The 27,897-nt window shown below is 37.8% G+C and overlaps 1 protein-coding gene across 1 annotated transcript in view; it reads right to left on the reverse strand.

The window, feature by feature from the left end:
• Nucleotides 1-27,897, reverse strand: part of cul3b (cullin 3b) — a 122,590-nt gene extending 94,693 nt beyond the window's left edge. The window contains exon 1 of the mRNA XM_039756147.1: nt 27,544-27,897. Coding sequence (XP_039612081.1) covers nt 27,544-27,606 — 63 coding nt within the window. The 5' untranslated portion in view covers nt 27,607-27,897. The remainder of the gene's footprint in view (nt 1-27,543) is intronic.

Here is a 27,897-nt window from a genome sequence, read left to right on the forward strand (position 1 = left end):
GCTGTGCCTTTTATTAGTATGGATTTATTCATTATCCTTACCTAATCTTACTTGATTTTTTTTTTGTAACTTCCACTTTGACATCTTGTAAAGTATTTTGAGCTATACTCTTTGAATGAAAACGTGTTATGTAAATAAATACTTTTGCTGTGAGTACTTGCTCATGCTCAAATGACTGTTGTACCCAACATTGCATAAATAAGTCTGAATAAAATTCACACCATGCACTCCTGAAATGCTCTTTGTTACGTTTTTTAAATGATGAATTGAAAAGGCTAAAAAATAAAATGAAATGGCAGAATCAGTTTAATATGCTAAGCTGCATTATGACCACTCTGCATTTCCTGCAATGTTGAGAGAGAAAGAGACAAAGATGACAGCACATAAAGAGAGGGCAACAATGGGGAAAAAGAGAAAGGTATCCCAATAAACAAACAGGAGAGCACGTGATGCACATCTGAAATACTGCCTTCTCAACATGAAAGTGCCCAACCACCCACTATACATAAGCCTAAGGCATGCAATACACTTTCTGTCAATGCTAGTAGTCATTAATGGCAGAGTAATTAAGATGAAAATTAAATCTGACAATTGAGTTACTGTAATTTGACATTAATAAATTCATAGTTCCACGCAAATGTTTACACCTTTCAGATTCTTAGACAAAATGTGTACCAAATTTCTTGGATTTTAAAATCCTAGACTGTTTAAGATTTAAGATATCAATCTAAGATGAATGCCAAACAGGCAAAAAATATTTGTACTTAAAATGTTGAAACAAGCCACAAGAAACACCTAAAAAGAGATGCCACAGGTGAAGCTGAAGCATACAGTAGAGTGAAAAGCAATTTGTCAGTAATTACCTTCACTATTACAAGGATTGCAGTAAAGTTCACAGTGTGAGATTTACTACTGTCTTTCCAAGTTAAATAAGAACTATTCAGATGTGAAAATTTGCAATGTCCAATATAATTTTGACAAATTTTGGCCAATTTCAGAATTAGTCTGTTAGGACAACACACAGGTTTTAAAATGTTCCAGAAAACCTACAGGGCAGTGTTTCTCAACTCCTGGGTCGTAGACAAGTTTGGTTTGTGAGATGCTATTGTTTATATTGATAGAAGGTCACAGGGCAGTTGTCTAGTGGGTTGTGGCAGATGCTGCTACAATAATGATGCTTAATTCAGTATGGGGAAAGCCACTGGCGGGTCACAAAGACAATTACATTGGAAAAAGTGGGTCGCAACACCAGAAAATTTGAGAAACACTGCTCTAGGGAAAAGATGCCAATGACTATCAGTCTAGTAAGAGCACTACTACATCAAAGTAAGAGCAATTTTGTCCACGTCAGGGTCCGGTGACCTTTCTCATGTCAATGTATACAATGTCTACGCAACGTAAAATGGGAGTTCTTTGGGAGTCAAATGTGAAATAAATTACTCATAATACTCTATTAATTACAGAAAAAAAAAGTACTGCATTCTGTGGGTAACAGTCTTATACCAAAGATAATGAATGATGCTTTGTATTGGTGATTTTTCACAAAATCTAAAGGTCAACCAATGAATGAAAGGATCTATGGATTGCAAGAGGAAGGGCAACTCACTCATAGGAGTGCCCCTCCAATTACAGAGAAGACAGCACAAAACAGACAGCAACAGAAGCTACACAGACTTTCTCCCCAAAACTAACAGAAGAAAATAATCTGTTCAATATTAAATAAAGGAGTAGTATTCAAATACTAAGAAAAATATAAAACAACAAAGTCATTCAGATGCACAAAAAATCAAGGGATCAAACCAAGTTACAGTACTAGTGGTGTACAATTCCAAACCCTGGAGGGTCGCACCAGGTTTTCATTCTAACCCTTTTCTTGATTGGTAACCAGTTCTGGGTGCCAATTAACTCCTTTTCCTTTCATTTTAATTGACTTGTTTTTAAAGATTTGTTTCTGAATTTCTTCATCGTTCATCTGAATTGCTTCATATCCTTACATAAATGGCACCAAAACAGAAATGAAATGTGAAGTGAGTGAGCCAACAGAAGACCAACTAAGTAAATGGTTTAAACTCCAACTAGTTGCTTAATTAGGCACAGATTCTTGTTAATTAAATAAATTCTTTAATTCCATGGCTTGTTGCTGCACTCATTGTGCAATAGCATACATTTCTGAAATTGTTGATTTTCTCTTTTCTAAGAGCAAAAATGTTTTGGGACCTGAGCAGATCAACATTCCCGAGACCTTCACCTTTCTTTATTTTCAGATATTGTATGATGGACACCGTTTGCTGGTCATGTTTTGGCTCATTTTGTGTCTAATTACTGTTTGGCTGCTTATTAAGGATAAAAACAATTAAGAGAGCTGAGTCTTCAAGAGCAAGTAAATTAAAATTAATTCAAAAAAGCTAATTAGCAACAAAAATAGGTCACTAATAAAGAAAATTGAATGAAAACCTGCAGCCACTGAGGCCCTCCACAACTGGAGTTGGGGTGCCCTGGTTTATACCATGATTAACCAGAGACATCAAACCTGCAAAGAGTTAATGGCTACAAATTTAAATACTGAGCTGGTGCTGACAATGCTGCCACCACCTAGTAAGAGAGTAACCAAATGTAGAAATCTAAGTAGAAGAGTGTGTATCACCAGCACGAGCTGAGAGAAGAAATACTTGTAGCAGTATTTTCTACTGCGCTTCACAACACACAGTATTTGTTTAGAGCTCTCATTTCCACCCAATTATAAAAGGAAAACTAGCATTGACAACTCTAAGCCAACAGTTCATGAAGTTTTGTTTAGTGTGCAGGTAAGTTGAAGAAAAAAAAAACAGGTAAGTTGAAGAAAATAAAACATTAGAAAATGTAAAATACACTTATGTCGTTAAGAATGAAAACGGTCCTGTTCCAAACAATGGACAATCATTTAGTACACTATACCTTGCAAAAGTATTCACTGCCCCGAAAGTCATCACCATTATCTGAATTTCAAAAGATAAGCATACATTGATCCAACAAGCATTTTATTGACTACCTAAGTGTTCTAAAAGTTTATTAAAACCAAAGTAAATAATTGAACAAAAAATATTCCTAAAAAATAAAAAATGGAAATACAAGTATTCAATGCAAGTATTTCAAAACTTTTTTTCAATTAAAGGTCACATTTTCTGGATGCACAATTCACTCTTGGGAATCTTGTTAAGACAGATGGAGACTGAATGGAATTAAACACAGGTAAATACTGGGAGAGAACCTGTTCCAGTCAATGAGAAACTGAGGTTTCAAGCAGGATAACAACCCACACACAAGGCCAAGGCAACACTAGTGTGACTCAAAAACAAATAAATTAATGCACTACAATGGTATAGCAAAGTCCCAGGAGCTCATGTATAATACGCGTGTAGAATTCACACTCAAATATGGCATATGGACAAAAGTGGAAATGATGCACAAAACAGTGAGCAAGTCAACTTCTACACACTTCCACCTCACAAATCCCAGTCAGTGTGAAATATAATGTACATGCATGCACCTGCACCACACCCCAACCCAACCCCTCCTCCTCCTGGATATCTTAATATTTAAATCAAATTAAATAACCCTTTCGGTTGCGTCTTTTGTTAAAAGACAATGGCAAAATCACTTATGAAAAAGAAGGATTTCACCAAAGACGAAGTGGAGGTCCTACTTCACTGATATGGAAGCAAGGAAAAAGTTATTTTTTGGTGGCTTAGACAGTGGTATGAGCAACAGAAGGAACTTGATGGAATGACACTCAAAAGTTCAAATTCCTTAACTGAAAAAAAATTCAAAGACAAGTTACGCTAAGAAAATAAGTAGACAAAAGCAAATAATGAATAAGTCTACCTAAACAAGGTAACATTCAGTCTAAAGCATCTACTTATACAATAAAAAAATTAAGTATTCTGTTCAAGTTAATTTATTTTCATACTGCACCAAATATACATACATCTTTGATTAACTCCTTTCTTGTTCTCTTTTACACATACACACAGCTCTGTGGGTCTTTGTTGCTCACTACCTTGCCTGTGCAGTATCTTAAGGAACTGGTATTCTAAGTGGTTCTTATGTAACCAACTGGCTCGCTCTAAGAAGAAAGCTACTGTAATAATTAAGTGCTTTAATAGTTTACTTTTAGAATTCCACATATTGTTTTTGGAAATAACCTTTTTTAATTTTCCCACAGCATGCTCTTTCTGACCACCTGTTTCCAACTATTGAATGTTCTCTGAATGCTCACTCACAACCACTATATGTCCCATGACTGCCCTCCCCATAATTTACAATGTGTAACAGGAATGCAGCAACTTAGTCCAGATGTACGATTCCCTAAAAAGAAAAATTTTTACTGTAGAATTAAGACAAATTAAAATAGTAAGACAACAACTTTATGATTCATGCTTTACAATGATACAAAATTCCAATTTGTTTTTTGATATTGTTTACTTATTCCTAGCTCTTTCTAGCTGATACTGTGAAAGGGCACCACTGAATCAGGCTAGCAATTTTTGGTAATGCAGCCCTATTAATGTGTGGTTTGAAATGGAAAAAAAGCTTAAAAGAAAAAGCAGCAAAAAGATCCTATATATGCATATATAATATGTGGAAACAGTTGTTTTAAACAAACAGGAAAACCCTACTATCATGTTAATTTGATGGTTGTGGAATATTATTTCATATACCGTTTTCTTTCTTATTTTTATTTATTTATTTATTTTTTTTAAACGGCTGTAATGTTGGGTGGTAGCTAAAAGTTGCTGTTTTTTTCTCTCAAAATTCATAGATAAAATTCTACTTTTTTTAGTAAAATTATTCAGTTAGTTCTACACTTAATATTGTTGTCAAAAACTGATCAAGTACCTATGAAGCATTATATGTTTCAGGAGTGCTGTTGTGATAGGCTCATACGTTGTATTTGAAAAAACAATGACTGTCATCACTTGGCTACCGCTCTCCAGTACAGTAAACCCTCGTTTATCGCGGTTAATCCGCTCCAGATTCTTCCGCGATAAACGAATTTCCGTTAAGTAGGATTCTTTATTTATAAATCGAATATTTTCGCAGTTAGAGCATAGAAAACCTGTTTATGGCCTTCTAAATACGTTTTTTTTAACATTATTAGAGCTCTCTAGACAATAAATAACACCCTTTAGTCAAATGTTTAAACTGTGCTCCATAAGACGACAGAGTTGACTGTTCCGTCTCACAATTAAAAGAAGGCAATCATATCTTTTCAAAGGAGTGCGTGTCAGGAGCAGAGAATGTGAGAGAGAGAGAGACAAGCAAACAATCAAAAATCAATAGGGCTGTTTGGGCTTTTAAGTATGCGAAGCACCACCGTACAAAGCAGCTGCAAGGAAGGGAGCAATGTGAAGGTAGTCTTTCAGCATTTTTTAGAGAAGCATCCGTATCCTCTAGGCCAGTGTGTGAACAGCCCCTCTGCTCACACCCCCTCCATCAGGATCAGAGAATGTCAGAGAGAGTGAGAGAGACAGAGAAAAGCAAACAATCAAAAATCAATATGTGCTATTCAGGCTTTCAAGAATGCGAAGCACCGCACAGAAGGCATATCGTATATCATTGAGGAGTTTTATTTAATACGTAATACATGCTCTGATTGATTAGCTTCTCAGCCATCCACCAATGGTGTTCCTTGTATTAAATCAACTGGGCAAACCAACTGAGGAAGCATGTACCATAAATTAAAAGACCCATTGTCCGCTGAAATCCGCGAACCAGCGAGAAATTCATGATATATATTTAGATATGCTTACATTTAAAATCCGCGATGGAGTGAAGCTGCGAAAGTCAAAGCGCGATATAGCGAGGGATCACTGTATTGGGGAAATACTGCTAAAAGTGTAGAGAACGTTTAGGATATCACATATGAATATGTTTGTTTCACGTGTCTAAAGCAGCCACACTGTCAGTATGATGCATCCAGAAGTGTGGTATGTTTTCCTTTTCTCTTTCAAGAGGAGGACTTGTTTGAAGAAAACTCAGCCTTGTTGTTAGCGCCTATTTAAGCTGTCATACAAAAACAAAACTCCCTAGTTTGATTCTCTGAATTTCTCTAAAGAGCACTGATTATGGGAAAGGTGCTATATAAATAAAATGGTTTTTTTTATTAAAAATTAATTATATGTGTGCTTTCCTTGCTTTATTTAGTACTGATGGATCTATGCAGTTACACTGAATAAGCATTTCTTATGCTCTAATGAGAATGTATATCCAGTGACCTTCAGCAGATTATTTTCTTGTTCCAGAAAAATTATATACAGTGTTCTCAATTCCCAGAACACTGCTGCGAGTTTGTTTTCGATTTAATGTCCATTCTTGAGAAAGAAGGTTGATGCCTAATGCATTTGTAAGTTTGTTTTAAATTCTAGAAAGGTACAGACCTGGATTTCATTTCTTTTTGGTAACTAAGGAAATGAAAACACTCAGTCATTCAGATTATTTTAATCAACACAAGGCATTGCTTATATCTTCACAAATGTGGTACATGAACGACAGTGATTAAGAATACAGCTCAGTGTTGCCAAATATTTGAAAGAAATCTTTAACAGGTTGAAATCAGAAAGTTTAAAAGTGTACAGTCATCAAAATCACCATTAGTAATTACTTTCAGATCACCTTATTAAAATCCCTGTAATATTATTCAAATGGCAAGTTTGAAAAAAAAGAAAGCACAAGTATCTGGGTCATTCCATGTCAAACCAACCAATTTCTCAGAAATCCCACACACTTGGTCTACCCATGTTATACACTGCGGGAATGTGCAGACATTTTTATAGCTATTTTTTCTGTATCCTATATACTCCATTCTTTCTCAAAAACAAGTCTTACTTATCTTATGTGAATCTCATATTTATTTTCCATTCTAAACATGGGTTAAATTCACCATATCTCTCTATTGTAATAAAAAAATCTTGGGAAGACAAACGGAAATTATTACTCTGTGAAATAACGGAACAGTGCAAAGAGATTGAATATATTGTTCAGATTTAAACTTTAAGTCGGAGAATTGTAGATCTTTTAATTCGTGTTGCCATCAGGGAAAAGTACTGTTTCTTCCCATTGAAGAAGATTATCAACAAAAATTTAAAGATTTGTTGTTTGGTGAAAGTGAAATCCACATACGCTGTCACACTTGGGTCACAGAGTTGCACAGATACACAGGAGATTTTAGAGACAGAAACATTATTCAAACTTCAAACAAACAAATTCTCTTTCAGGAGTGAATCAAGCTCAGTGTGTACTCGGAGGGGACAGTTTCGTCTCTCAATTAAAAAAATAGAAAATCTTCCTCTTCCTAGGGGCACGTCTCGGGAGTGGGAACCCCAGCAGGAACAGAGGATGTCTGGGGGAGAAGAGAGACAAGACAGTGAGACAAAAGGACATCTGCTATACAGGTTTTTAAATGTTTGAAGCACCGCGCGAGATGCAGATCACGTGGCACGGAAGCAGCAGCAATCCAGCAGCTGATCGAGCAGAGAGGTTATAATAAAAAAAAACAAAAAAAAAACCTGTTTTTGTTTCCCATTGTATTGTTTAAAAAGGGGTTTCAGAGGAGCAACTAGGGCTGTTCGATATAACGATATATATCGGATGACAATATGAAAACGTCTATCGCTGCACACATTACACTATCGTTTGTTTCGTGGTGTCGCAAAATAAACTGTTTACGGTAATATTTTTTTCATTGTTTTGATGGCCACCACGTGGATGCAGACACACTAGCATGGCTGATGAAGACGAGGCAACACCAGGTAGATCCACAAAGAAGGACCTTGTTCCTAAACGAGGGGCTACCTCTGTAGTATGGAGATAGTTTGGATTTGAAGAGTCTGACACGGACCAGAAAACGGTACTGTGCAAATTATGCTGCAAACCGATCGCTACCACAGACTCCAACACGACAAACCTCTTCTACCACCTCCGCAAAAAGCACATGAGCAAGCATGCAGAGAGTTTACAACTGAGAGGCAGGCCACGTAGGATATTACAGTTGTAAAGGTACTATTTAAACAAGCATGTTAAAAGCTTGGAAGATTAATTGCTACCAAAACAATTTGCTTAAGGCATAATTTTCCCTGCAGTGTTTGCTGTCAGTGTTAATCTTGTTAAAATTAAGTTTACGCCACAACTGCATTAACACGGCAAATCTCCGTTAACGAGTTACCGCGGATCGCCCGTGCTTGGGGCTGGACAGCATCAACACGCTAGCGCCGCCCAGTCCCACGACGGGCGATCAGCTATAACTCATTAACGGAGATTTGCCACACTACGATGTGCAAATTAACATTTTACTAGAATGTAGTCTAAAAAATATTATATTTAATATTATATATTTAATATATTTTTGTCGTAAGCCTTATTGCTGCTACAGTTTGAAGTACAATGTTTACATTTGGTTTTGACAGTTAATGTTAGACTTGTATTTATTTTGTTTAAAGGGTTTATTGGCCTTATATAGTTTAGTTGTTAGTGCTTTGATCCTTTTATATTTAATATATGTTGTGAGAGTTATTTCTGCTACAGTTCACATTTTGTTTATGTCAGGCATTTTATATAGCAGTATTTTATATTGGGCCTTTAGTAATTTGTTTTTGAAAAGTGTTTTATATTTGATACATTAACATTTTATGTTTACATTCTAAGTCAAACATTTGCTCAAATGTTCTAAATAAAAGAACAGAAATAATTACAAGTTGAGTACTTCTCATTTTTGATTTTTTTAATTTAAATGAAAAAAAGGAGTGGTGATTATATAAACTATTCACTGAATACAAAGAAAATGTACTATATCGTGATATCGGGATATGAAATGAAATATCGGGATATAAGATTTTGGTCATATCGCACAGCCCTAGGAGCAACCGCGTCTCCTTGAAGTACATTCAGCACCCCTCTTAACAACGCAAGTGGCAGAGATCCGAAATTGTTGGCGCGTAGCACTTGCCCATGGGGTTGATGAGCGAAGTAAGCAGGGGGCAAAGCCCCCAAGTGTCAGTAAAGATAAGCATCAAGTTCTTCATCACTAACTTGGGTACAGGACTAATGGGAATAAAAAAATCACCAAAGGCACATTAAACACAACACATGAACAACATCAGCTTGATTTGTCATTAAATAGAACACTAGTTATAATGAATTGTTAACAACTTGGTATTTCAGCAGCAAGTATGTGACCCATTTCATTTCTGTTTCAATTGCAGTGCATCTCTGCCTTTGAGATCAAGATGGTACTGTCACCCACTGACTTTTGTAGATGCACTAAGCAGTAGTCTCTAGGAGGCCAATGGAAAGATTGTGCAGCATCATGTTTGGGTGCATGAAACATATCAGGAAGTCCGATTCCACTTCACTCTTCTCAAATATCACACTAATCAAACATTTTTCATTATATATGCACCCAACAGCCTCCAATAGGACACCGATCAAACAGGAGGGATGCATGTGATCCATCATGCGTTCGATCCAGAGAGGGCAGAATCTCAGCTGCTGCTTCTGTGGTGAATATTCAGTCAATTGACTGTCTGCACCAGGCACCTGACCGACTTTGAGTTTGCCATCTTCTGTAGGGATGTAACAGTGGTATCCTCAAGTACCAGCTACTCTTTTGGCCATGGAGAATCTCATTCTCTGTTCAGCAACATGATATAGGACATCTTCATTTGATATGAAGTTTGACATTTTTAATAACTTACTGATTGAAATTTCAATGATTACCATTACTGACACATGATGCATACAACCTATGTTTAGGATGGCTAAACATGAAAGATTTGCAAAAGAAAATTAAAGTTTTTTTTGTTTTGAGAAAGATGGGACAATGCAGAATAAAGGAAAAATATAAAAAAAAAATATCTGAACATTCCCACATGCTGTTAGGTTCCCCTGAAAATGATATACAAAGTGATTGTTTGGATTTCAGAGGTCTGCTGTTCAAACCCTGATACAATTACTTTTCAGTAAGCAGATATTGTTTTCTGAATAACTGAAAAAAAAAATCTAAAGTCTGTTTGGTTGCAAATATGTGTTTCTGAGACCTAAACGTAGCTAAGTCAAAAACTCAAACCAAATTTTTGTCAATTTTGACCATCCAGGGTCATCTGATGACTTGTTTTGCATTTATTACAACAGCTCTCACTCTCTCTAACTGAAACTGACGTTGTTTACCCTCTGCACTGTTTACACTGTTAAGGCATGCTATAACTGCTTCACCTGCAATTCCAACTGCTCATCTTTTATTTATGCAGTGGTATATCTGCAGCCACAAATGTACACAGATCTGCTGAATACTTCTGTACTCTTTGCACTAGGGTTGTCAGATCAAAAGTTGCTATTCAAATATAATTTGAATTTATTTCAAAAAGGTCTTATTTAAAGACAAAAGCTAACACTAGATTGTTTAAAGTATGGTTGTTTGTTTTACCCTCAATAATTTTGGCATCATGTTATTCCAAAACACGCTTTGCAATGTTGAATGGCATGCTTGTCATCTTTATTTGCAAAACTCTCTGTTGTTTAATGCTAAGATGTTAAAGAGCTTAAGCCCTTTATAAGCCACATGTTCTGGCATCATGCAGCATTAAATTAATTTTTTTTTTTTTGTTGTTTTTCGAGGTGCCTGTGCAAATCACAGAGTGCTTATTACCATGTTGTGTGACTCTTGCGGCCCTTAGCTGGTGCCGCTGTGCTGCAAATATATTGTGATGTATATTTAAATAACAGTTGCCCGAGTAATGCTAGGATTTTTTTTTTTTTAGCTGCTAGTGATTTTTCTTGCTGTGTGGCCCTTACTCTAATATTAAAGTATTAAAATATAGAGCGTACAACAGAATCGTTAACCTAAGTTTGAATATGTTCCTATATTTACAAATTTTAACTAGAATATTCAACCCTTATTTTTTGGCTAATTTGACAGTCCTACTTTGCACACATCTGCTTAGAAAAACAAAAGTGATCACACTGCCAAAAAAACTTGCTTTACTGACATCAGTGTGCTTACCTTTAGACCATGACAACTATAATTTTTCCGCAATACATGTCACACCTTGTGTACAGTATCTGCCTTTCTTAAACTTGCCCGCCACCAGCAGCAGAGGAAAACAGACATCTGGAAACCACACAGCTAAACACTTGCATGGATGTATTAAAGCAATTGCTGAAAAATGTTACCCCTCAATACAAGATAGGAATACTGTATATTCTAATATGAGAGAGAAACGTCAAATTAAAACTTACAGACTTTGAAAAGCAGCACAATCATTAAAGGATAAGTGATGAAGGACTCAATACAAAAAAAGTTAAACAAGTGACTGCAAAATGCAACTTAAGGGCATTTCTCCAATTTAGTGTGGGTGGGTATAATTCTCTTTAGTGTAGGTGGTGTAACTTGACAAGTCAGTACAACTAGAAAGCCAGAACAAAGATTAAGGAGTCTGAATTCAATTAAGTGCCCTCTAATAAATAAATAATATACAGTACTGCCTGAACAATTTGATATTAAACTTGTGACACCTTTGAGGTAACCACCAACAGTTAGCAGCGATGATCTAGTTAAATGTAGACAAAAAACAGGCTACCAGTAAACCTAATGCTCAGAAGCCAAGAGTCTACACAGGGGTACTCGACTCTCGTCCTGAGGTTCCACAGTGGCCACAGGGTTTGTTTTTTTTTTCTTTAACCAAATTTTTAATTAGAATCCATCTATTTACTACTAAAACAATGTTTTTTTTAACTCATTTGGTATGATTCAAAAGCCTTAATTGCCTATATTAGTTTTAAACAGCTGCATTAAGGTTTTAATTGTTTAAATGTTTTTATAACCAGCTATCAGTTAATAACTAGGTGCAACTGAAAAAGGAAGCATCAGCTCTCAATCTAACATGCTTAATTTAAACTAGGGCTATCAATTTAGCCATAAAATATGGTTTGAATATTCTAATTAAAAATTTGTAAATATTCAAACATGTTCAAAATTAAGATAACAATTCTGAGCATCAAACATGTTCGTCTGAACATGCAGTACTTTAACAGTTAGAATGTTATAGCAACAGCCGCACAAGAACAAACACCACTAGCTTAAATTAAAAAACATCCTAGCAGTACATGGATAACTGTTATTTACATAAAAAGCACAATATATTTGCAGTGCAGGGGCACCAGCTAAGTGCTACAAGACCCATGCAATACAGTTATAAGCCCTTTGTAATTTACACAAGGAGTAAAAAAAAAAAAAATTTAAATAAAAAAAAATATTGATAATGTTTTGGTGCACTGTGCCTGCATATGTGACTCGTAAGGGTTTAACCTCTTTTACTTGACAACTCTTGTGTGTTGCTGTCAGTTAAGATCATAACAGGATTAAAAACAGCAAGCAAAGTAAAAAAGCACAGAATTGGCAGGCACAATGGGCAGCAGTAGGGTAATGTTAATATCAGAGTATTCAGTAAAAACTCCTGCCGATGCCTGTAGACTATCCTACTCACGGTATCAAGTCAAGGTCCATACAATCTGCATGCAGTAATGCTGTAATACAGGTGGCCTGAATATTTTTAATTACATCTCATTGTTTAAGGCATTGTGTGTCAAACTTGCAGCCAAATAAGATGGAGATTAATTGTACAACACAGCGTATAGGCTTTTTAAAGTAGGGATTTTAAAGTGTTGTGATTAAAGGAAAATCAAAAATATGACTGATTTTCCATTTGCTTTAATGAGAAGGTTTTACCATTAAACAGCAGTCAGGGACCTCGGGTTTAAGAGTGAATGAGACAGAATCAGGGCACCGGAAATGCGTTTTTGAAAAGCTGCCCCAAGTACACTTGCAAGATTGAAAGAAAAAAAAATGTGCAAGGATCCAGCTGTAAGTTTTCCCAATAAAGATAACAAGGTAACCATTCCAAATTACAAAATGGCTGATCATGGAAGAAAAATGCAAAAACAGATCTTCAAAACACTGCAGCTTTATGTGGCGCATTTGGTGTAACATGATGCCAAAATTAGTGTGGGTAATACAAATAACATTTTTAACAATCTAATGTCAGCTTTTGATGTCAAATAAGACCTTTTTGAAAAAAATCAAACTAAATTCAAATAGCAATGTTCAATCAGTCAGCCCTACTTTAAACCTGTGTATACTTCATGAACTTGTTAATAAAATGTTTTGAAATAATGAGAGAAGGGAAGGATCGAGAGGTACAAATCTGTTTTAGAACATAACACGTACAGGTCTACATTTAGTATATTGCTGTTCTTAACAGATGGCCAACTAGGATGAGATAACTATTTACGATGCCACAATATTATTTCAAAGTGAGCAGACTATACTTTCTGAGAAGGTTGGCATCCTTCAACATCTGCAGTAAGATGCTGCAGATGTTCTACCAGACTGTTGTGGCGAGTGCCCTCTTCTACATGGTGGTGTGCTGGGGTGGCAGCATAAAGATGAAAGACGCCTCACGCCTGGACAAACTTGTTAAGAAGGCAGGCTCTATTGTAGGATTAAAGTTGGACAGTTTAACATCTGTGGCAGAGCGACGGGCACTAAGCAAACTCCTGTCAATCATGAATAATCCACTGCATCCACTTAACAGTGTCATCTCCAGACAGAGGAGTAGCTTCAGTGACAGACTGAGGAGATCGTTCCTCCCCCACACTATGCGACTCTTCAATTCCACCCGGGGGAGTAAATGCTAACTTTTTTTTTATTTTAATTTTTTTCATTTTTTCATTTTTATTACTATTTAATTTAATATTGTTTCTTTGTATCAGTATACTGCTGCTGGATTATGTGAATTTCCCCTTGGGATTAATAAAGTATCTTCTCACTGCATCTTAATTTTAAATTTATATTCACAAGTAATTTTTTTCTTACTCAGTTATCATTTGGTGCTTTAAAACAAAATCATTGTATTTAATCACGAAAAGTAGCGTGCTGAATTTAATGCCATCATTTATTTTTAATGAGCTCAATACAAATGAAAATGCTAATTTGCAAGCTGTACTATTTTACAACATATTTCAGTGTATAGTGACAATAAGGAAAATTAAACTTGCCTGTGTTGGAATATATTTTACTGTACCGTTCTCCTTGATTTTGAACACTTTGCAAGATATTGTTAAACCAAAAAAAGTGCCCAGTGAAATGTGAAATAAGAGCCTGTACTGCTAACTTTGACTTCATTTTTATACCTTGTAATACATTTTATTTTCTGGAGTGAAACCAGGTATAACTTAGCTAAAATACAGTGCCCTCCATAATGTTTTGGACAAAGACTTATTTTTCCTTTATTTACCACCCTGCTACACAGTTTAAAATGACAAATGAAACAATTCAGACATAATTAAAGCAGATAATGGAGACTTTGGGTATTTGCATACATTTCGGTCACACCATGTAGAAATTATAACACTTTTCCTACAAGGTCCCCTCCAATCAGGGGCACCATAAAGTTTCGGATATAAAAATGGAAGGTATATTAGTCATACAGTATTTAGTACTTGGCTGAATGTTGCTTGCATGCAATGACTGAAGTCTGTGTTTCACAGACATCACCAGGTGCCGAGTATCTTTACTGGTGATGCTCTACCAAGCTTCGAATGCAACCCTCTTCAGCTCCTGCTTGCTACTTTTCCACATTTTGTTATGTTACAGCCTTATTCCAAAATGGATTAAATTCATTTTTTTCCTCAGAATTCTACACACAACACCCCATAATGACAAAGTGAAAAAAGTTTTACTTGAGGTTTTTGCAAATTTATTAAAAATAAAAAAACTGAGAAATCATATGTACATAAGTATTCACAGCTTTTGCTCAATACTTTGCCGATGAACCTTTGGCAGTAATTACAGCCTCAAGTCTTTTTGAATATGATGCCACAAGCTTGGCACACCTATCCTTGGACAGTTTCGCGCATTGCTCTTTGCAGCACCTCTCAAGCTGCATCAGGTAGGATGGGAAGCGTCGGGGCACAGCCATTTTAAGATCTCTCCAGAGATGTTCAATCGGATTCAAGTCTGGGCTCTGGCTGGGCCACTCAAGGACATTCACAGAGTTGTCCTGAAGCCACTCCTTTGATATCTTGGCCTTGTGCTTAGGGTCGTTGTCCTGCTGAAAGATGAACCGTTGCCCCAGTCTGAGGTCAAGAGCGCTCTGGAGCAGGTTTTCATCCAGGGTGTCTCTGTACATTGCTGCAGTCATCTTTCCCTTTATCCGGACTAGTCTCCCAGTTCCTGCCGTTGAAAAACATCCTGACAGCATGATGCTGCCACCACTATGCTTCACTGTAGGGATGGTATTGGCCTGGTGATGAGCGGTGCCTGGTTTCCTCTAAACGTGACGCCTGGCATTCACACCAAAGAGTTCAATCTTTGTCTCATCGGACCAGAGAATTTTGTTTCTCATGGTCTGAGAGTCCTTCAGGTGCCTTTTGGCAAACTCCAGGCGGACTGCCATGTTCCTTTTACTAATGAGTGGCTTCCGTCTGGCCACTCTACCATACAGGCCTGATTGGTGGATTGCTGCAGAGATGGTTGTCCTTCTAGAAAGTTCTCCTATCTCCACAGAGGACCTCTGGAGCTCTGACAGGGTGACCATCGGGTTCTTGGTCACCTCTATGACGAAGGCCCTTCTCCCCCAATTGCTCAGTTTAGATGGCCGGCCAGCTCTAGGAAGAGTCCTGGTGGTTTCGAACTTCTTCCACTTACGGATGATGGAGGCCACTGTGCTCATTGGGACCTTCAAAGCAACAGAAATTTTTCTGTCACCTTCCCCAGATTTGTACCTCAAGACAATCCCGTCTCAGAGGTCTACAGACAATTCCTTTGACTTCACGCTTGGTTTGTGCTCTGACATGAACTGTCAACTGTGGGACCTTATACAGACAGGTGTGTGCCTTTCCAAATCATGTCCAATCAACTGAATTTACCACAGGTGAACTCCAATTAAGCTGCAGAAACATCTCAAGGATGATCAGGGGAAACGGGATGCACCTGAGCTCAATTCTGAGCTTCATGGCAAAGTCTGAATACTTATGTACATGTGCTTTCTCAATTTTTTTATTTTTAATAAATTTGCAAAAACCGCAAGTAAACTTTTTTCATGTTGTCATTATGTGTAGAATTCTGAGGAAAAAAATGAATTTAATTCATTTTGGAATAACGCTGTAACATAACAAAATGTGGAAAAAGTGATGCGCTGTGAATACTTTCCGGATGCACTGTAATGTTACAAATTTCAGCAACACTTTATATGAAGAGTGTCTACATAGTGACTTCATGTCATTCTATGCTTATGCAAATGTTATTTAAGAAGAAGTAACCCTGAACTTGTTAATATTAAAGATACAGCGGGAAGAGTTGTGTCTTTCTTTAATTCTACAAGTTACACCTATCTTCAGTTGCTCACTTGTAGTAGTCATGTTAATCAGTCCCAAAAATGTGCCCTCACAATCCTCACACAAAAAGGAAGCATTTTAAAACAAGGATCTTGTGCTGATGCATGTTGACAGCAGCACTGAATGAATGGAACATAAAAGAAAAAGTACCAGTCATCGTGACTGATAATGTAGCTAATTCAGGTTCACTGCTTTGTGCACACGCTCACTTTTGTATCACAGGCTGCTCTGAAAATTCCAACAACTGCCCGCTTGTTTTGCCAGGTGAAGCACACTGCAAATGTTTTCCACAGTAGCAGTTCAGCTAGCCATGTGCTAAAGAGAAGCAATGTTTATTGGACTTCCCAGCTCAAACACGATTGATGCGATCGCACAATGGAACAGCGTATTGGAAATGCTATAAAAGTTTTTGGAACAGGGAGTCATCATGGCAGCTCTGTATATAGGCACCAAAGCTGCTCCCAGTGTGAAGGCATGCAGCGCGCATACACCCGTCACAGGTGCCTAGTTGTTTTGTTTTTTTAATTGTGTGACTGCCACATGGAAATCTGCTGTCCTGGATGTTCAGCTGTCACAAGTTAGGGCTACTTTCTCAATTGCCTGAGAGACATGGCAATGCTTTGCTTAAGTTCTTCATACGTACATTAAATTCACTCAATTGCTTTCTGGTTGGTATAACATACCACAGTTAAAAAACCTGTATCATTTGTCTAAAGCCCACATTTTCAACAGTGGTGTAGGGTCTCTTATCTTTACAGATAAAAATTGCAGCTAATTCTGTAATTTTTTACACTGTCACCAGTGTAGATCTAATTCTGTAATTTTTTACACTGTCACCAGTGTAGATTGTTTAGGCTCTACTCGTTTGGATGACGACTGAGATTGTGTTAATGGGTTATGTTGGGAGAAGTGATTACTCAAATTTGTTGTGTTACAACAATAAATTAATGTTTGAGTTGCAGAGCTTACATATGGCTTTGTTTTTTTTTTTTCCAGTTGTTCCTTACCAACACACCATTCGAATCCGTAGTCCACACATCAGATTTATGTATCTAAGACACCTATTTCAGTTAAAGAGGACACCCCATTTTATGCAAGACAGTAAAGTGTTTTTAATGTAGAAAGCCTTAACATGCATATTAGCGACATCTACCGGATGAGACGCCAAAAACGAAGATAAGCAAAAATCTACATATAGTAACTGAGCTGGGCAGAGATTCACAAGATCAATCTTCTGACTTTTAAGAATTGATATTGAATCATTTAAACAAAAAATAACGATTAATCAAAAAAAAAATCTTTTTACCCATGCCTAATATTCATTCTTCAATTATAATAAACGCTTCTATAGATGTCCACCAGTTCGATTATTTGTCCACTGTCTAAGTGCATACAATCCAGAGTCGTAGGGGAGGACCTCACATGCATCCACAGATACATACATAGAATAAGATGGGATGTGGGAGGACTGGTTATGCAATCAACAGTTATAATAATAATATATTTTATTTATATAGTGCCTTTCCCATGTGCTTGTGGGTAGTAATCATTGAATCAAGATTCAGTTGAAGTTGCTATTTGGCTCTACTACACCAATGATGACCACAATACCGGAATTCTGGGAATGCAATGATCTATATTTTATTTACCTGTTACTAGTTTGTGGCAGTTTGTAGTATTCGTTCTGTCTGTGTCTTTTATTGTCTATATGGCAGTGGTTAGCACTGCTGCCTCACAGATCAGCCCACATTTTTGGCCATAATACTCAGTCCAGTAAAGTTTCCCTAGTTCTCAGGAACACATTAAAGACCATTATACCATTATAATCCATTCAAAACTAGTTTAGTTTTCCTCTCCCCTTCAAGGCATTTTAAGGAGCTCGGCAAACTTCTGAATGTTTCCACAGGGTTTGCTTTCCAATAATCAGTGCTAACTTTGCTAATCTTGAAACTGGTTAGATGTAGGTGAATTGGCATTGCTAAACTGACCTTCTGTGTGTCTGTACTAGGACTATAGCTGAAACAAATGACTAGATTAATGGATAGAAGATACTGAGAACAACAACAACTATAAGAATGATATTACTGTATTTATTATTATCTAATTGTTGCTCCTGTCTTGTGCCCTGAGGTATAAGTGCCATGCCACATTGATGTGAGTAAGTTAGATTTGGAGGATGGATGACTATTACTGAGCCTTTAGCAGAGAGAATATATACAAACTATATATATATATATATATATATATATATATATATATATATATATATATATATATATATATATATATATATATATATATATATATATATATAAACTGCTCAAAAAAATGAAAGGAACACTTTGAAAACACATCAGATCTCAATGGGAAAAAGAAATCCTCCTGGATATCTATACTGATATAGACTGGGTAATGTGTTAGGAACGAAAGGATGCCACATCGTTTGATGGAAATGAAAATGATCAACCTACAGAGCCCTGAATTCAATGAGGCCCCAAAAATCAGAGTGAAAAAATTATGTGGCAGGCTAGTCCATTTTGCCAAAATTTAATTGCAGGAACTCAAAATTGTACGCAGCACTTTGTATGGCCCCTGTGTTCTTGTATACATGCCTGACAACATTGGTGCATGCTTATGGTGTTGTGGGGGATCTCCTCCCAGATCTGGACCAGGGCATCACTGAGCTCCTGGACAGTCTGAGGTGCAACCTGGTGGCATTGGATGGACCAAAACAATGTCCCAGAGGTGTTCTATTGGATTTAGGTCAGGAAAGTGTGGTGGCCAGTCAATGGTATCAATTCCTTCATCCTCCAGGAACTGCCGGCATACTCTTACCGCATGAGGCCAGGAATTGTCATGCACCAGGAGCCACTGTACCAGCATAGGGTCTGACAACGGGTCCAAGGATTTCATCCTGATACCTAATGGCAGCCAAGGTGCCTTTGTCAAGCCTGTAGCGGTCTGTGTGACCCTCCATGGATATGCCTCCCCAGACAATCATTAACCCACCACCAAACTGCTCATGCTGAATGATGTTACAGGCAGCATAATGTTCTCCATGGCTTCTCCAGACCCTTTCACTTCTGTCACGTGCTCAGGGTGAACCTGCTCTCATCTGCAAAAAGCACAGGGCACCAGTGGTGCATCTGCCAATTCTGGTATTCTATGGCGAATGCCAATCGAGCTGCATGCTGCTGGGCAGTGAGCTCAGGGCCCATTAGAGGACATGGGGCCCTTGGGTCACCCTTTCTGGTTGTTTGGTCAGAGACATTCACACCAGTGGCCTGCTGGAGGTCATTTTGTAGGGCTCTGGCAGTGCTCATCCTGTTCCTCCTTGCCCAAAGGAGCAAATACTGGTCCTGCTGATGGGTTATGGACCTTCTATGGCCCTCTCCAGCTCTCCTAGAGTAACTGCTTGTCTCCTAGAATCTCCTCCATGCCCTTGAGACTGTGCAGGGAGACACAGCAAACCTTCTGGCAATGACACGTATTGATGTGCCATCCTGGAGAAGTTGAACAACCTGTGCAAACCTCTGTAGGGTCCAGGTATCGCCTCATGCTACCAGTAGTGACACTGACTGTAGCAAAATGCAAAACTAGTGAAGAAACAGTCAGAAAAGATGAGGAGGATAAAATGTCAGTGGCCTCCACCTGTTAAACCATTCCTGTTTTGGGGGTCATCTTATTTTTGCCCCTCTAGTGCATCTGTTGTTAATTTCATTAACACCACAGCAGCTGAAACTGATTAACAACCCCCTCTGCTACTTAACTGACCAGATTAATATCCCATAAGTTTCATTGAATTTATGCTATACTCTGATTAAAAAGTGTTCCTTTAATTCTTTTGAGCAGTATATATATATATATATATATATATATATATATATATATATATATATATATATATATATATAAACAAACACTGTTATTTGGCAGGACAGTGGTAGCACTGCTGTCTCACAGTGAAAGAGAATGCCGTGTGGAGGTTGCATTTTCTCCCAGTGTTCCAGTTTCCTCCCACAGTGCAGATTTCAAACATATGCATATATTTACTTTGCTGAAGTAGCCCTATTGTGTGTGTGATTGCTCTGTCCAGGAATCATCCATGCCTGGTGTCTGTTACTTGCTGGGATAGGCTCCAGCTGCACCTTGATCTGGGTAAGTGTGTTAGGAAGATGGATTGATGGATGCCTACAGTCAACTCCAGAAAGTGAACAAAACATTAATAAAATATAAATAATACATATAAATAATTCTGATTTTCCTAAAATGTTGGGAAAAGTTAATAATACTCATTTAATACAATAAAAATCCTGCAAAAATGTTGATTAATCATTGAAATGGCTTATTCTGTCAAAAATATGTGTGACAAAATTAGTGACACTCGAAGAATACTATAAATATGTTTCTTGATATTGATTTTACTGTCTAGGAATTTTGTGGAGTAAGACCATTTCCCATTTCACTTGCGTATAAATATCAGGTAATACACAGGTAAAATCCTTTTGTCATCCATCAACATGAGAAAAAACAAACAGCTCACAACTCAAATACAAAAAAAAGCTATGTGGTAAACTGCAAAAGACACCATAAAAAAGGATTCAGTTGAAATTATCAGTAAGCACAATCAGGGTCATAGTAAAGAAGACTGGAAAGTAGGAAACCGTTGAAAATTTGCCAGGAAGGGGATGCATCCACAGACTGCCCCCATGCCCAGTGAGATGATGCTAAGTGGGGCCTAAAGATAAGTTTCATAACTACAAAGTTTAAACTTGGGGTTTCACCATTTCAAAATCAACAGTGAGACACCACCTGAATTACCAAATGTTTTATGAATGAGTTACTTAAAAGAAGCCCTTCCCAAGACATAAATCTTAGTGTCTGAACTTTGCCAAGCAATATTGGAGATACAACTAGAATCATATGTTGTGGTCAGATGAGACAAAAATTAAGCTTGTTGGCCACACAAGCCATTATCAAGTTTTTTGAAAAAAGGGGACTGCATATAAAGAACGGCACCTCATGCCACGGTAAAATATGGTGGGACTGTTTTGCTGCCAGTGGACCACGGGCACTTGTTAACTCAGTGTCATCTGGTTAAATCTGCCAGAAGGCGGAAACTGGTTGGGTCTTCCAATAAAACAATGACCCAAAGCACATATCCAAAATTAGGTTGCAGCAACACAAAATCAAGGTTTTGCAATAAAGACTTGAACCCAACTGAAAATCTGTAGTCTGACTTGAAGAGAAAAGTATAAAAGAGGAAACAATAGAATCACAATGAGTTGAATGAAATGTTCTGCATGGAAGAATGGTCTAAAATCCTTCAACAAGTGTTATACAACATTGTTAAACAACCTTGTTTCAAAAATCCATTTGACAATAGAAGCATGATGCTTACTCATTTGTTTAAGCCCAAAAGATCACCCATTGCATGTGTGGTTCTTTTCACATATTAAATTCAGCTAATTTTCATGAAGGGTGCCGATAATTCTTTAGTTGGCTATATAATGTCAGCTCGTGTCACTTGATTGCATGCACATAATAAGTGTATTATCAAAACAGCAGCAGCAGTTGGTATAAAGCTTCTGTATAGTGAAAGAATATAAGCTATCATGTGCCCATTTCAGTAATTATTCTGTAGTTATTTACCAAACAGATATAAATTCACATCCGGGCGTCAATGTTTAATCATATCAATGTGCAGCATGTAAAGCTCACAAACGGTCTTCTTTCAAAATGGTTGAATTACATAACAATAGTTTGCCTTTATTCTTTTCTTAAAATGACTTGGATATTCTGCTCTGTAATATGTGTGTAATATCAAGATGTGGATCAGTAATTAACATTTTTGGCTTGAAAAATGTAAATATTCTGTAAGTTTTAAGGCTTTTCATCACATTGGGACTCCAGTACTCACTAGCTTCATTATAAAACACAAGAGCAATGTTATTTTTTAAATTTCATAAAATGTGATTCATTTTAGAATGCAATTTCAAGTGATAAACTAATATAAACCATGACTGAGTAGAAACAACTTTGAACTTTAAAAAATATTGAACTTATCCTTTAACCACACTAATCCTGAATTTTAATAAAAATGCAAAAAATGATCATCAATGTCATTTTTCACTACGTCATCTCAATTAGATATGAGAAATGACACATATAAAATGAATTGTCAGTTTATTAAGTACATAATACGATCAGCCTTCCTACGGGCGGCTGCAGCAGAGCTACTCCTGTGGGGAGCAAAAAGGTTGGGGAGGCTGCACTGGTGCAGCACTTTGCTGCCCCACCATACGACAAAACACTACAGGATACCGGTTGGCAACCACCCTGGCAGACACGCGGTCCATTCCCACCCTCAAGAAATGACCATCTATCTGCCGCAGCCAGGTGCTACGTGGGTATCCAGCTGCTTGGGTCCCTCAACAATGAGGATTCTGCAAGAGAGATCACCCTGGGGAAATCGTGCCACATGGCCGTAGGGCTGCAACTGATGCTCCCTCAAAATGCAGGTAATGTGCCTCATTTGAGACTCCATGAGCAACCCAAGAATTCTCCGAAGAGACACAGTACCAAACAAGTCCAGTCTTCATCTCAGGTCACTAGATAGCGTCCATGTCTCGAAACCATATAGAAAAACAGGAAGCACTAGGACTCTAAAGACTTGGACCTTCGTCCTTTTGCAGAGATATTGGGAGTGCCACACACCCATTTCCAACAACCTCATGACCCAACCTCACCCAAAGCTCTCATAATCTGTACTGACTTCATAGGAAGAGTCACCAGAAACATGAATGTCACACCAGAGGTAAATAAACCACTCAACAAGGTCAACATTCTTTCCATAGACAGACACACCACTGATGGCTGTGTCCAAGACGTCATTAAAGGCCTGGACCTTGTTTTTTTTTTTTTATCCACAACACTTGCAAGTCAAGACAATCCTCAATCAGTCACTCAAAAACCCCGATCAGAGCCTCCATCGACCACGAAAAATCATAGCATCGTCAGTAAACCCAAGATCGGTTAATCTCTCTTCACCAACTGATGCTGAAACCCAATCCTGCCCAACATCCTGTCCATGCAAGCACTGAACAGAGTAGGAGCAAGAACACACTGCAGAGTAGGAGCAAGAACCCTAGAATCAGCTGGGAAAAACACAGAGGTTCTGTCTCCACTCTGCACAGCATCAGTGTACAGGCTGGCAATGATATCCAGCAAGTTCGGGGCAATCCCACAAAATCTCTGGATTTCCCATAGGGCAACTCGATCAACTAAGTTGAATGCTTTACAAAAATCAACAAAGGCTGCAAATAAACTCTACTGACATTCACGTTTATGATGACCCTAGCAAAGCCCTTACCTGACACCGAAAGCAGTGTTATTCCCCCTGTAATTGCGGCAATCACCAATCCCTTTCCAGATAAGGATGCCAAGTCCCGTTTTCCAGATCACCTTACCTGCCTGGAGAAGTTCATCCTGGACACCCCAGATCACTACAGCCACCCCTACCTTCAGCTAGTTCACCACCTGTGCAATCTCCGTGAGACTGGGGTTTCACAGTTAAGTGAAGAATTTAGCCTCAAGACCCACAGACCCAGAGATGTCCAACAACTTAGCCGGAGGATCAGTTTTACAATGCTGCTCAAAGTAGCAGCCCACCGGGTCACAACAAGGTCCTGGGTATGATGTTAAACTGCATCCAGTTCTGCAACTGTTCCTCCCAAGTTTCAGGAAAAACTTGGTTGGTGGCAGGATTGGCACTCCAGGAACTTTTAAAATTACACGCAGCTCCGAAACGGCAAACACGACTCCTTCCTGCTTTCCACGGGAGTAGCTCTGCTGCAGCTGCCCATATGAACACTGCTCACCTTAAGAAGGGGATGGGGATCTGAGACCTCTGGAACCTCATCCTTGGAACAGTAGAAATAGCCAGAAAACCAATGAGGTCAGGCCTGTTAAGGGATTGGAACTGGTGTGGTGCTGAGGTGTCACCTGCTGGATGCATCTTGAAATAATATTTTTTTAAAAGCACTGATATTTTTTTTTCCAGTTTTCTTTAAGTAAGGAAATATTGTGGAAATCAATTAAATATTTCATTATTACTTGATTCAGTTATGTGATGTACTAGTTTCCCATCCAGTATTTGCTCCTACCTCATGCCCTATGCTGTCTGCCGAGGCTTCAACTAGGTGATCTTGAACTTGATAAGCCACTTGCAACAACTTCTGTAACATGTGAATGATGCTGTTTAGTGTGCGAGCAAACCTACTGATTCTTAAATTCAGATCATTTTTAGATTAGGTACAACTTCTTTGAACTAGTAAATTTCTACAGATATTGCAGCACTCCGCAAATGTGCCTTAATGTTCAGTTTAGAAAAAGTATATGGAACCCTGTTTCAAAAAACATTGGGCACTGTGTAAAATGTAAATGAAAGCAGAATAAAATGAATTGCAAATCACTTAAGCCCATATTTAAATGAAGACAGAACAAAGACAAGATATCAAATGTTGAAACTCTGTGGCACTGCATTAAAATCGACCATGATTCTATGTCTAGTACCTGTGAACACACCACTGTTAATGAACACACTTTGTTGCTGCAGTCACAAATGCAAGTTAAAACCCGACCATGCAAAGAAGAATCACATATAAACATGGCTGAGAAACACTACTACCTTTTCTGGACCACGGCTCATTTAAGCTGGATTAAGTCAAAGAGGAAGACTGTCCTGTAGTCTAACGAATCAAAATCTGAAATTCTTTTTAAAAATCATGGAGGCTGGGTCCTCCAGGCTAAGGAGAAAAGGGACCAAACGGCTTGTTATTAACACACAGATAATGGATGCTGGCATTATGGTATGGAGGTGCATTAAGAGCACATTGTATATGTAAGCCTCTAACATCTGTGAAGACATCATTAATGCTGAACGATATATATAGGTTTTGCAGCAACATTTACTGCCATCCAAAAAACACCTTTTTCCAAATGAGGCTCCGTTTATTTCAACAAAACATTTACAAACTGTATTTTGCAGGTTGTACAATAGCAGGGCTCCTTTGTAAGACTGTCCATATCAGGGTGCCAAAATATGTTGTCTGCAGTCCAGACCCGTCACCCATTTAAAGCTTTTGGCATATTATTGAACAATAAACATGTTAAAGGAGTTCCTAAACTGTTAAGCAGCTGAAACCCCATAGAAACAAGAATGTGACAGCACTTGACTTTCAAAGCCACAGCAACTAGTCTTCTCAGTTCCCAAATATTTACAGTGTGTTGTAAAAGGAAAAAAAAAAAAAAAAACAAGGCGCTGCAACAAAGTGGTAAACATGCCCCGTCAACTTCTTTGAAATGTGTTGCTGGCATTAAATTCAAAATGAAAATATAATTTAAACAAAATTGCATTTCTCAATTTCAACACTTGACATGTTGTCTTTGTACAATTTTCAATTAAATATAGGGTTTACATGTATCATTGCAAATCATCCATCTGTATTTACTTACATTTTACACAGCATCCCAACTCTTTCAGAAACTGGGTTGTATACTGCCGGATAGCACAGGGTATTTTATATTACAGTCAGCTTGAAAATTAACAAAAATATTTAGCAATACAAATGGTAATTTAGCAAATAAAAGTTTTCAACACATAAAAAGTTCATTCCTAAACGTCACAGGATTTCATAAATGTCCCTCTCACCTTACAAATTTGACATATAAATGTGTTGGACAAATTTCCACAGTCCAAAACTTTCAAGAATACATCAAACATTAAATTAAACCGGTAAAAATAAAATAAAATGCCTATTACCACAGTCAAAAGGAAAAACAAATAACTGAAAAAATGATATGGAACTGAAATATTAGGAACTTTGAACTCCCTTTCTTATTATGTTCAGGCTTTCTGCCATGTTTTCAAGTGACCTCAGTTCCAATTCCAGTGTCTAGTTTTACCACTAAAATAAGAAAAACCAATTAAAAGAGAAACTGTTTAACATTCTGTTTCTTCCTAGAACCGGTCAGAATATGTACACAAAGTAGAAAACGACGCAGGTAGATTACTTTTACAGTGAGTAAGCTAGATGTGGTCCACTTGCATAAAGAAAACTGTCTCCATTCCAAAATAAAATAACTGACATTCTCAAAGGAGAAACACAATGAGAGCTCTGACTATAATGGACACACTTGTGAAGTGTCTTTATATAAAGGTACTGCAGAACAGGGCTTGTTGAGCATATTTCTTTGCTCTACGTTTGATGACCTGCACAAATAGAACGATAAACATTTCTCTATCACATTCATTTTCATGTGGGAAGTCCGTCTGCCCCAATCTCTTGAAATCCAAAAAACTGAACTCGTTCTACTCAGTTTGAGATTCTAAAAGCATTCGTAAAATTTACAGGGGACTGTACTGACATGACAGTTATCTGAACTCCAAGGACTGACGGTCAAAGCCTCCAATGGATATTCAGTTTGCGTGAGCAGATTTTGTGGATCCTAAGTACTCTACGCTGCCTTTCCATTTTCATTACTGTATGTACGTCCTGTTATATAATACCATCCTGCAATGCATTTACATTAATTGTGCAATTTCTGGTTGTACAATGTGAATTACTCTTTTCATACAGGCAGGGACAACTACCAGTTTTTACATGCAAAGTGTCAAAACATCTTGTTCGTTTGTGATACTCTGTCCCCTGCTATTGGTTCAAACACCACAGTAAAAACAAGACACTACAATATATTAACACGTAACAAGTTCCGTTTTCTACACGCACTGCACAACTGCAAGGATGAGTTCACTAGGCAGCAAAGGCCATGAAAGTGTCCTACAACATTGTAAAAAAAATAATAGAAAAAAAAAACACGGAGCACTGAAATGCGATTGAAAACTCTATACTGTAAAGAAAACCTCAGCAGATAAAAAAGGTGTTACTGAGATGTATACATTGCGTAGCAATCAGCTGTGAGCCTTCTTTTTATTCCCGAGCCCATTTTGTTTACAATCAAATCGGCCTTCATCGTTCATGGAGTGGAACTGAAGCCGCGGCCCTCACGTCCCCAGCTCGCCCTCATTGCTGCCGTTCTGCCGCGGGCACTACTTACAGGAAAGGCTCTTATCCTCATCTTGGTATCCTTCTTAGAGCTGGTTTTGCTGAGATTCGACATATTTAAATTGTCTTTATGGGTTTTGGGGGTGGGGGTGATTTTTTTTTTTTTTTACATTAAAGACGAACGGGGTATTCCTGTATATTGAGGGAGAAGAAATAAAAGTTGCCTAGATATCTGATATAATAAGCCCCCTCGACCCCGTCCTTATTCTTTTCCGTTTGCAATCCAGGTCTCTCTCTTTTTTGCGGTGTTATAATAAACCCCGCCGCCGCTTCCACTCGTAAGTCTTCCAGTATAGAGATGGCGGACAAGGGTTTCAGTGCGCAGGGCCGCCACTTCGCAAGTCAC

Source organism: Polypterus senegalus, chromosome 1, assembly GCF_016835505.1.
Source record: "Polypterus senegalus isolate Bchr_013 chromosome 1, ASM1683550v1, whole genome shotgun sequence".
Classification (NCBI taxonomy): domain Eukaryota; kingdom Metazoa; phylum Chordata; class Cladistia; order Polypteriformes; family Polypteridae; genus Polypterus; species Polypterus senegalus.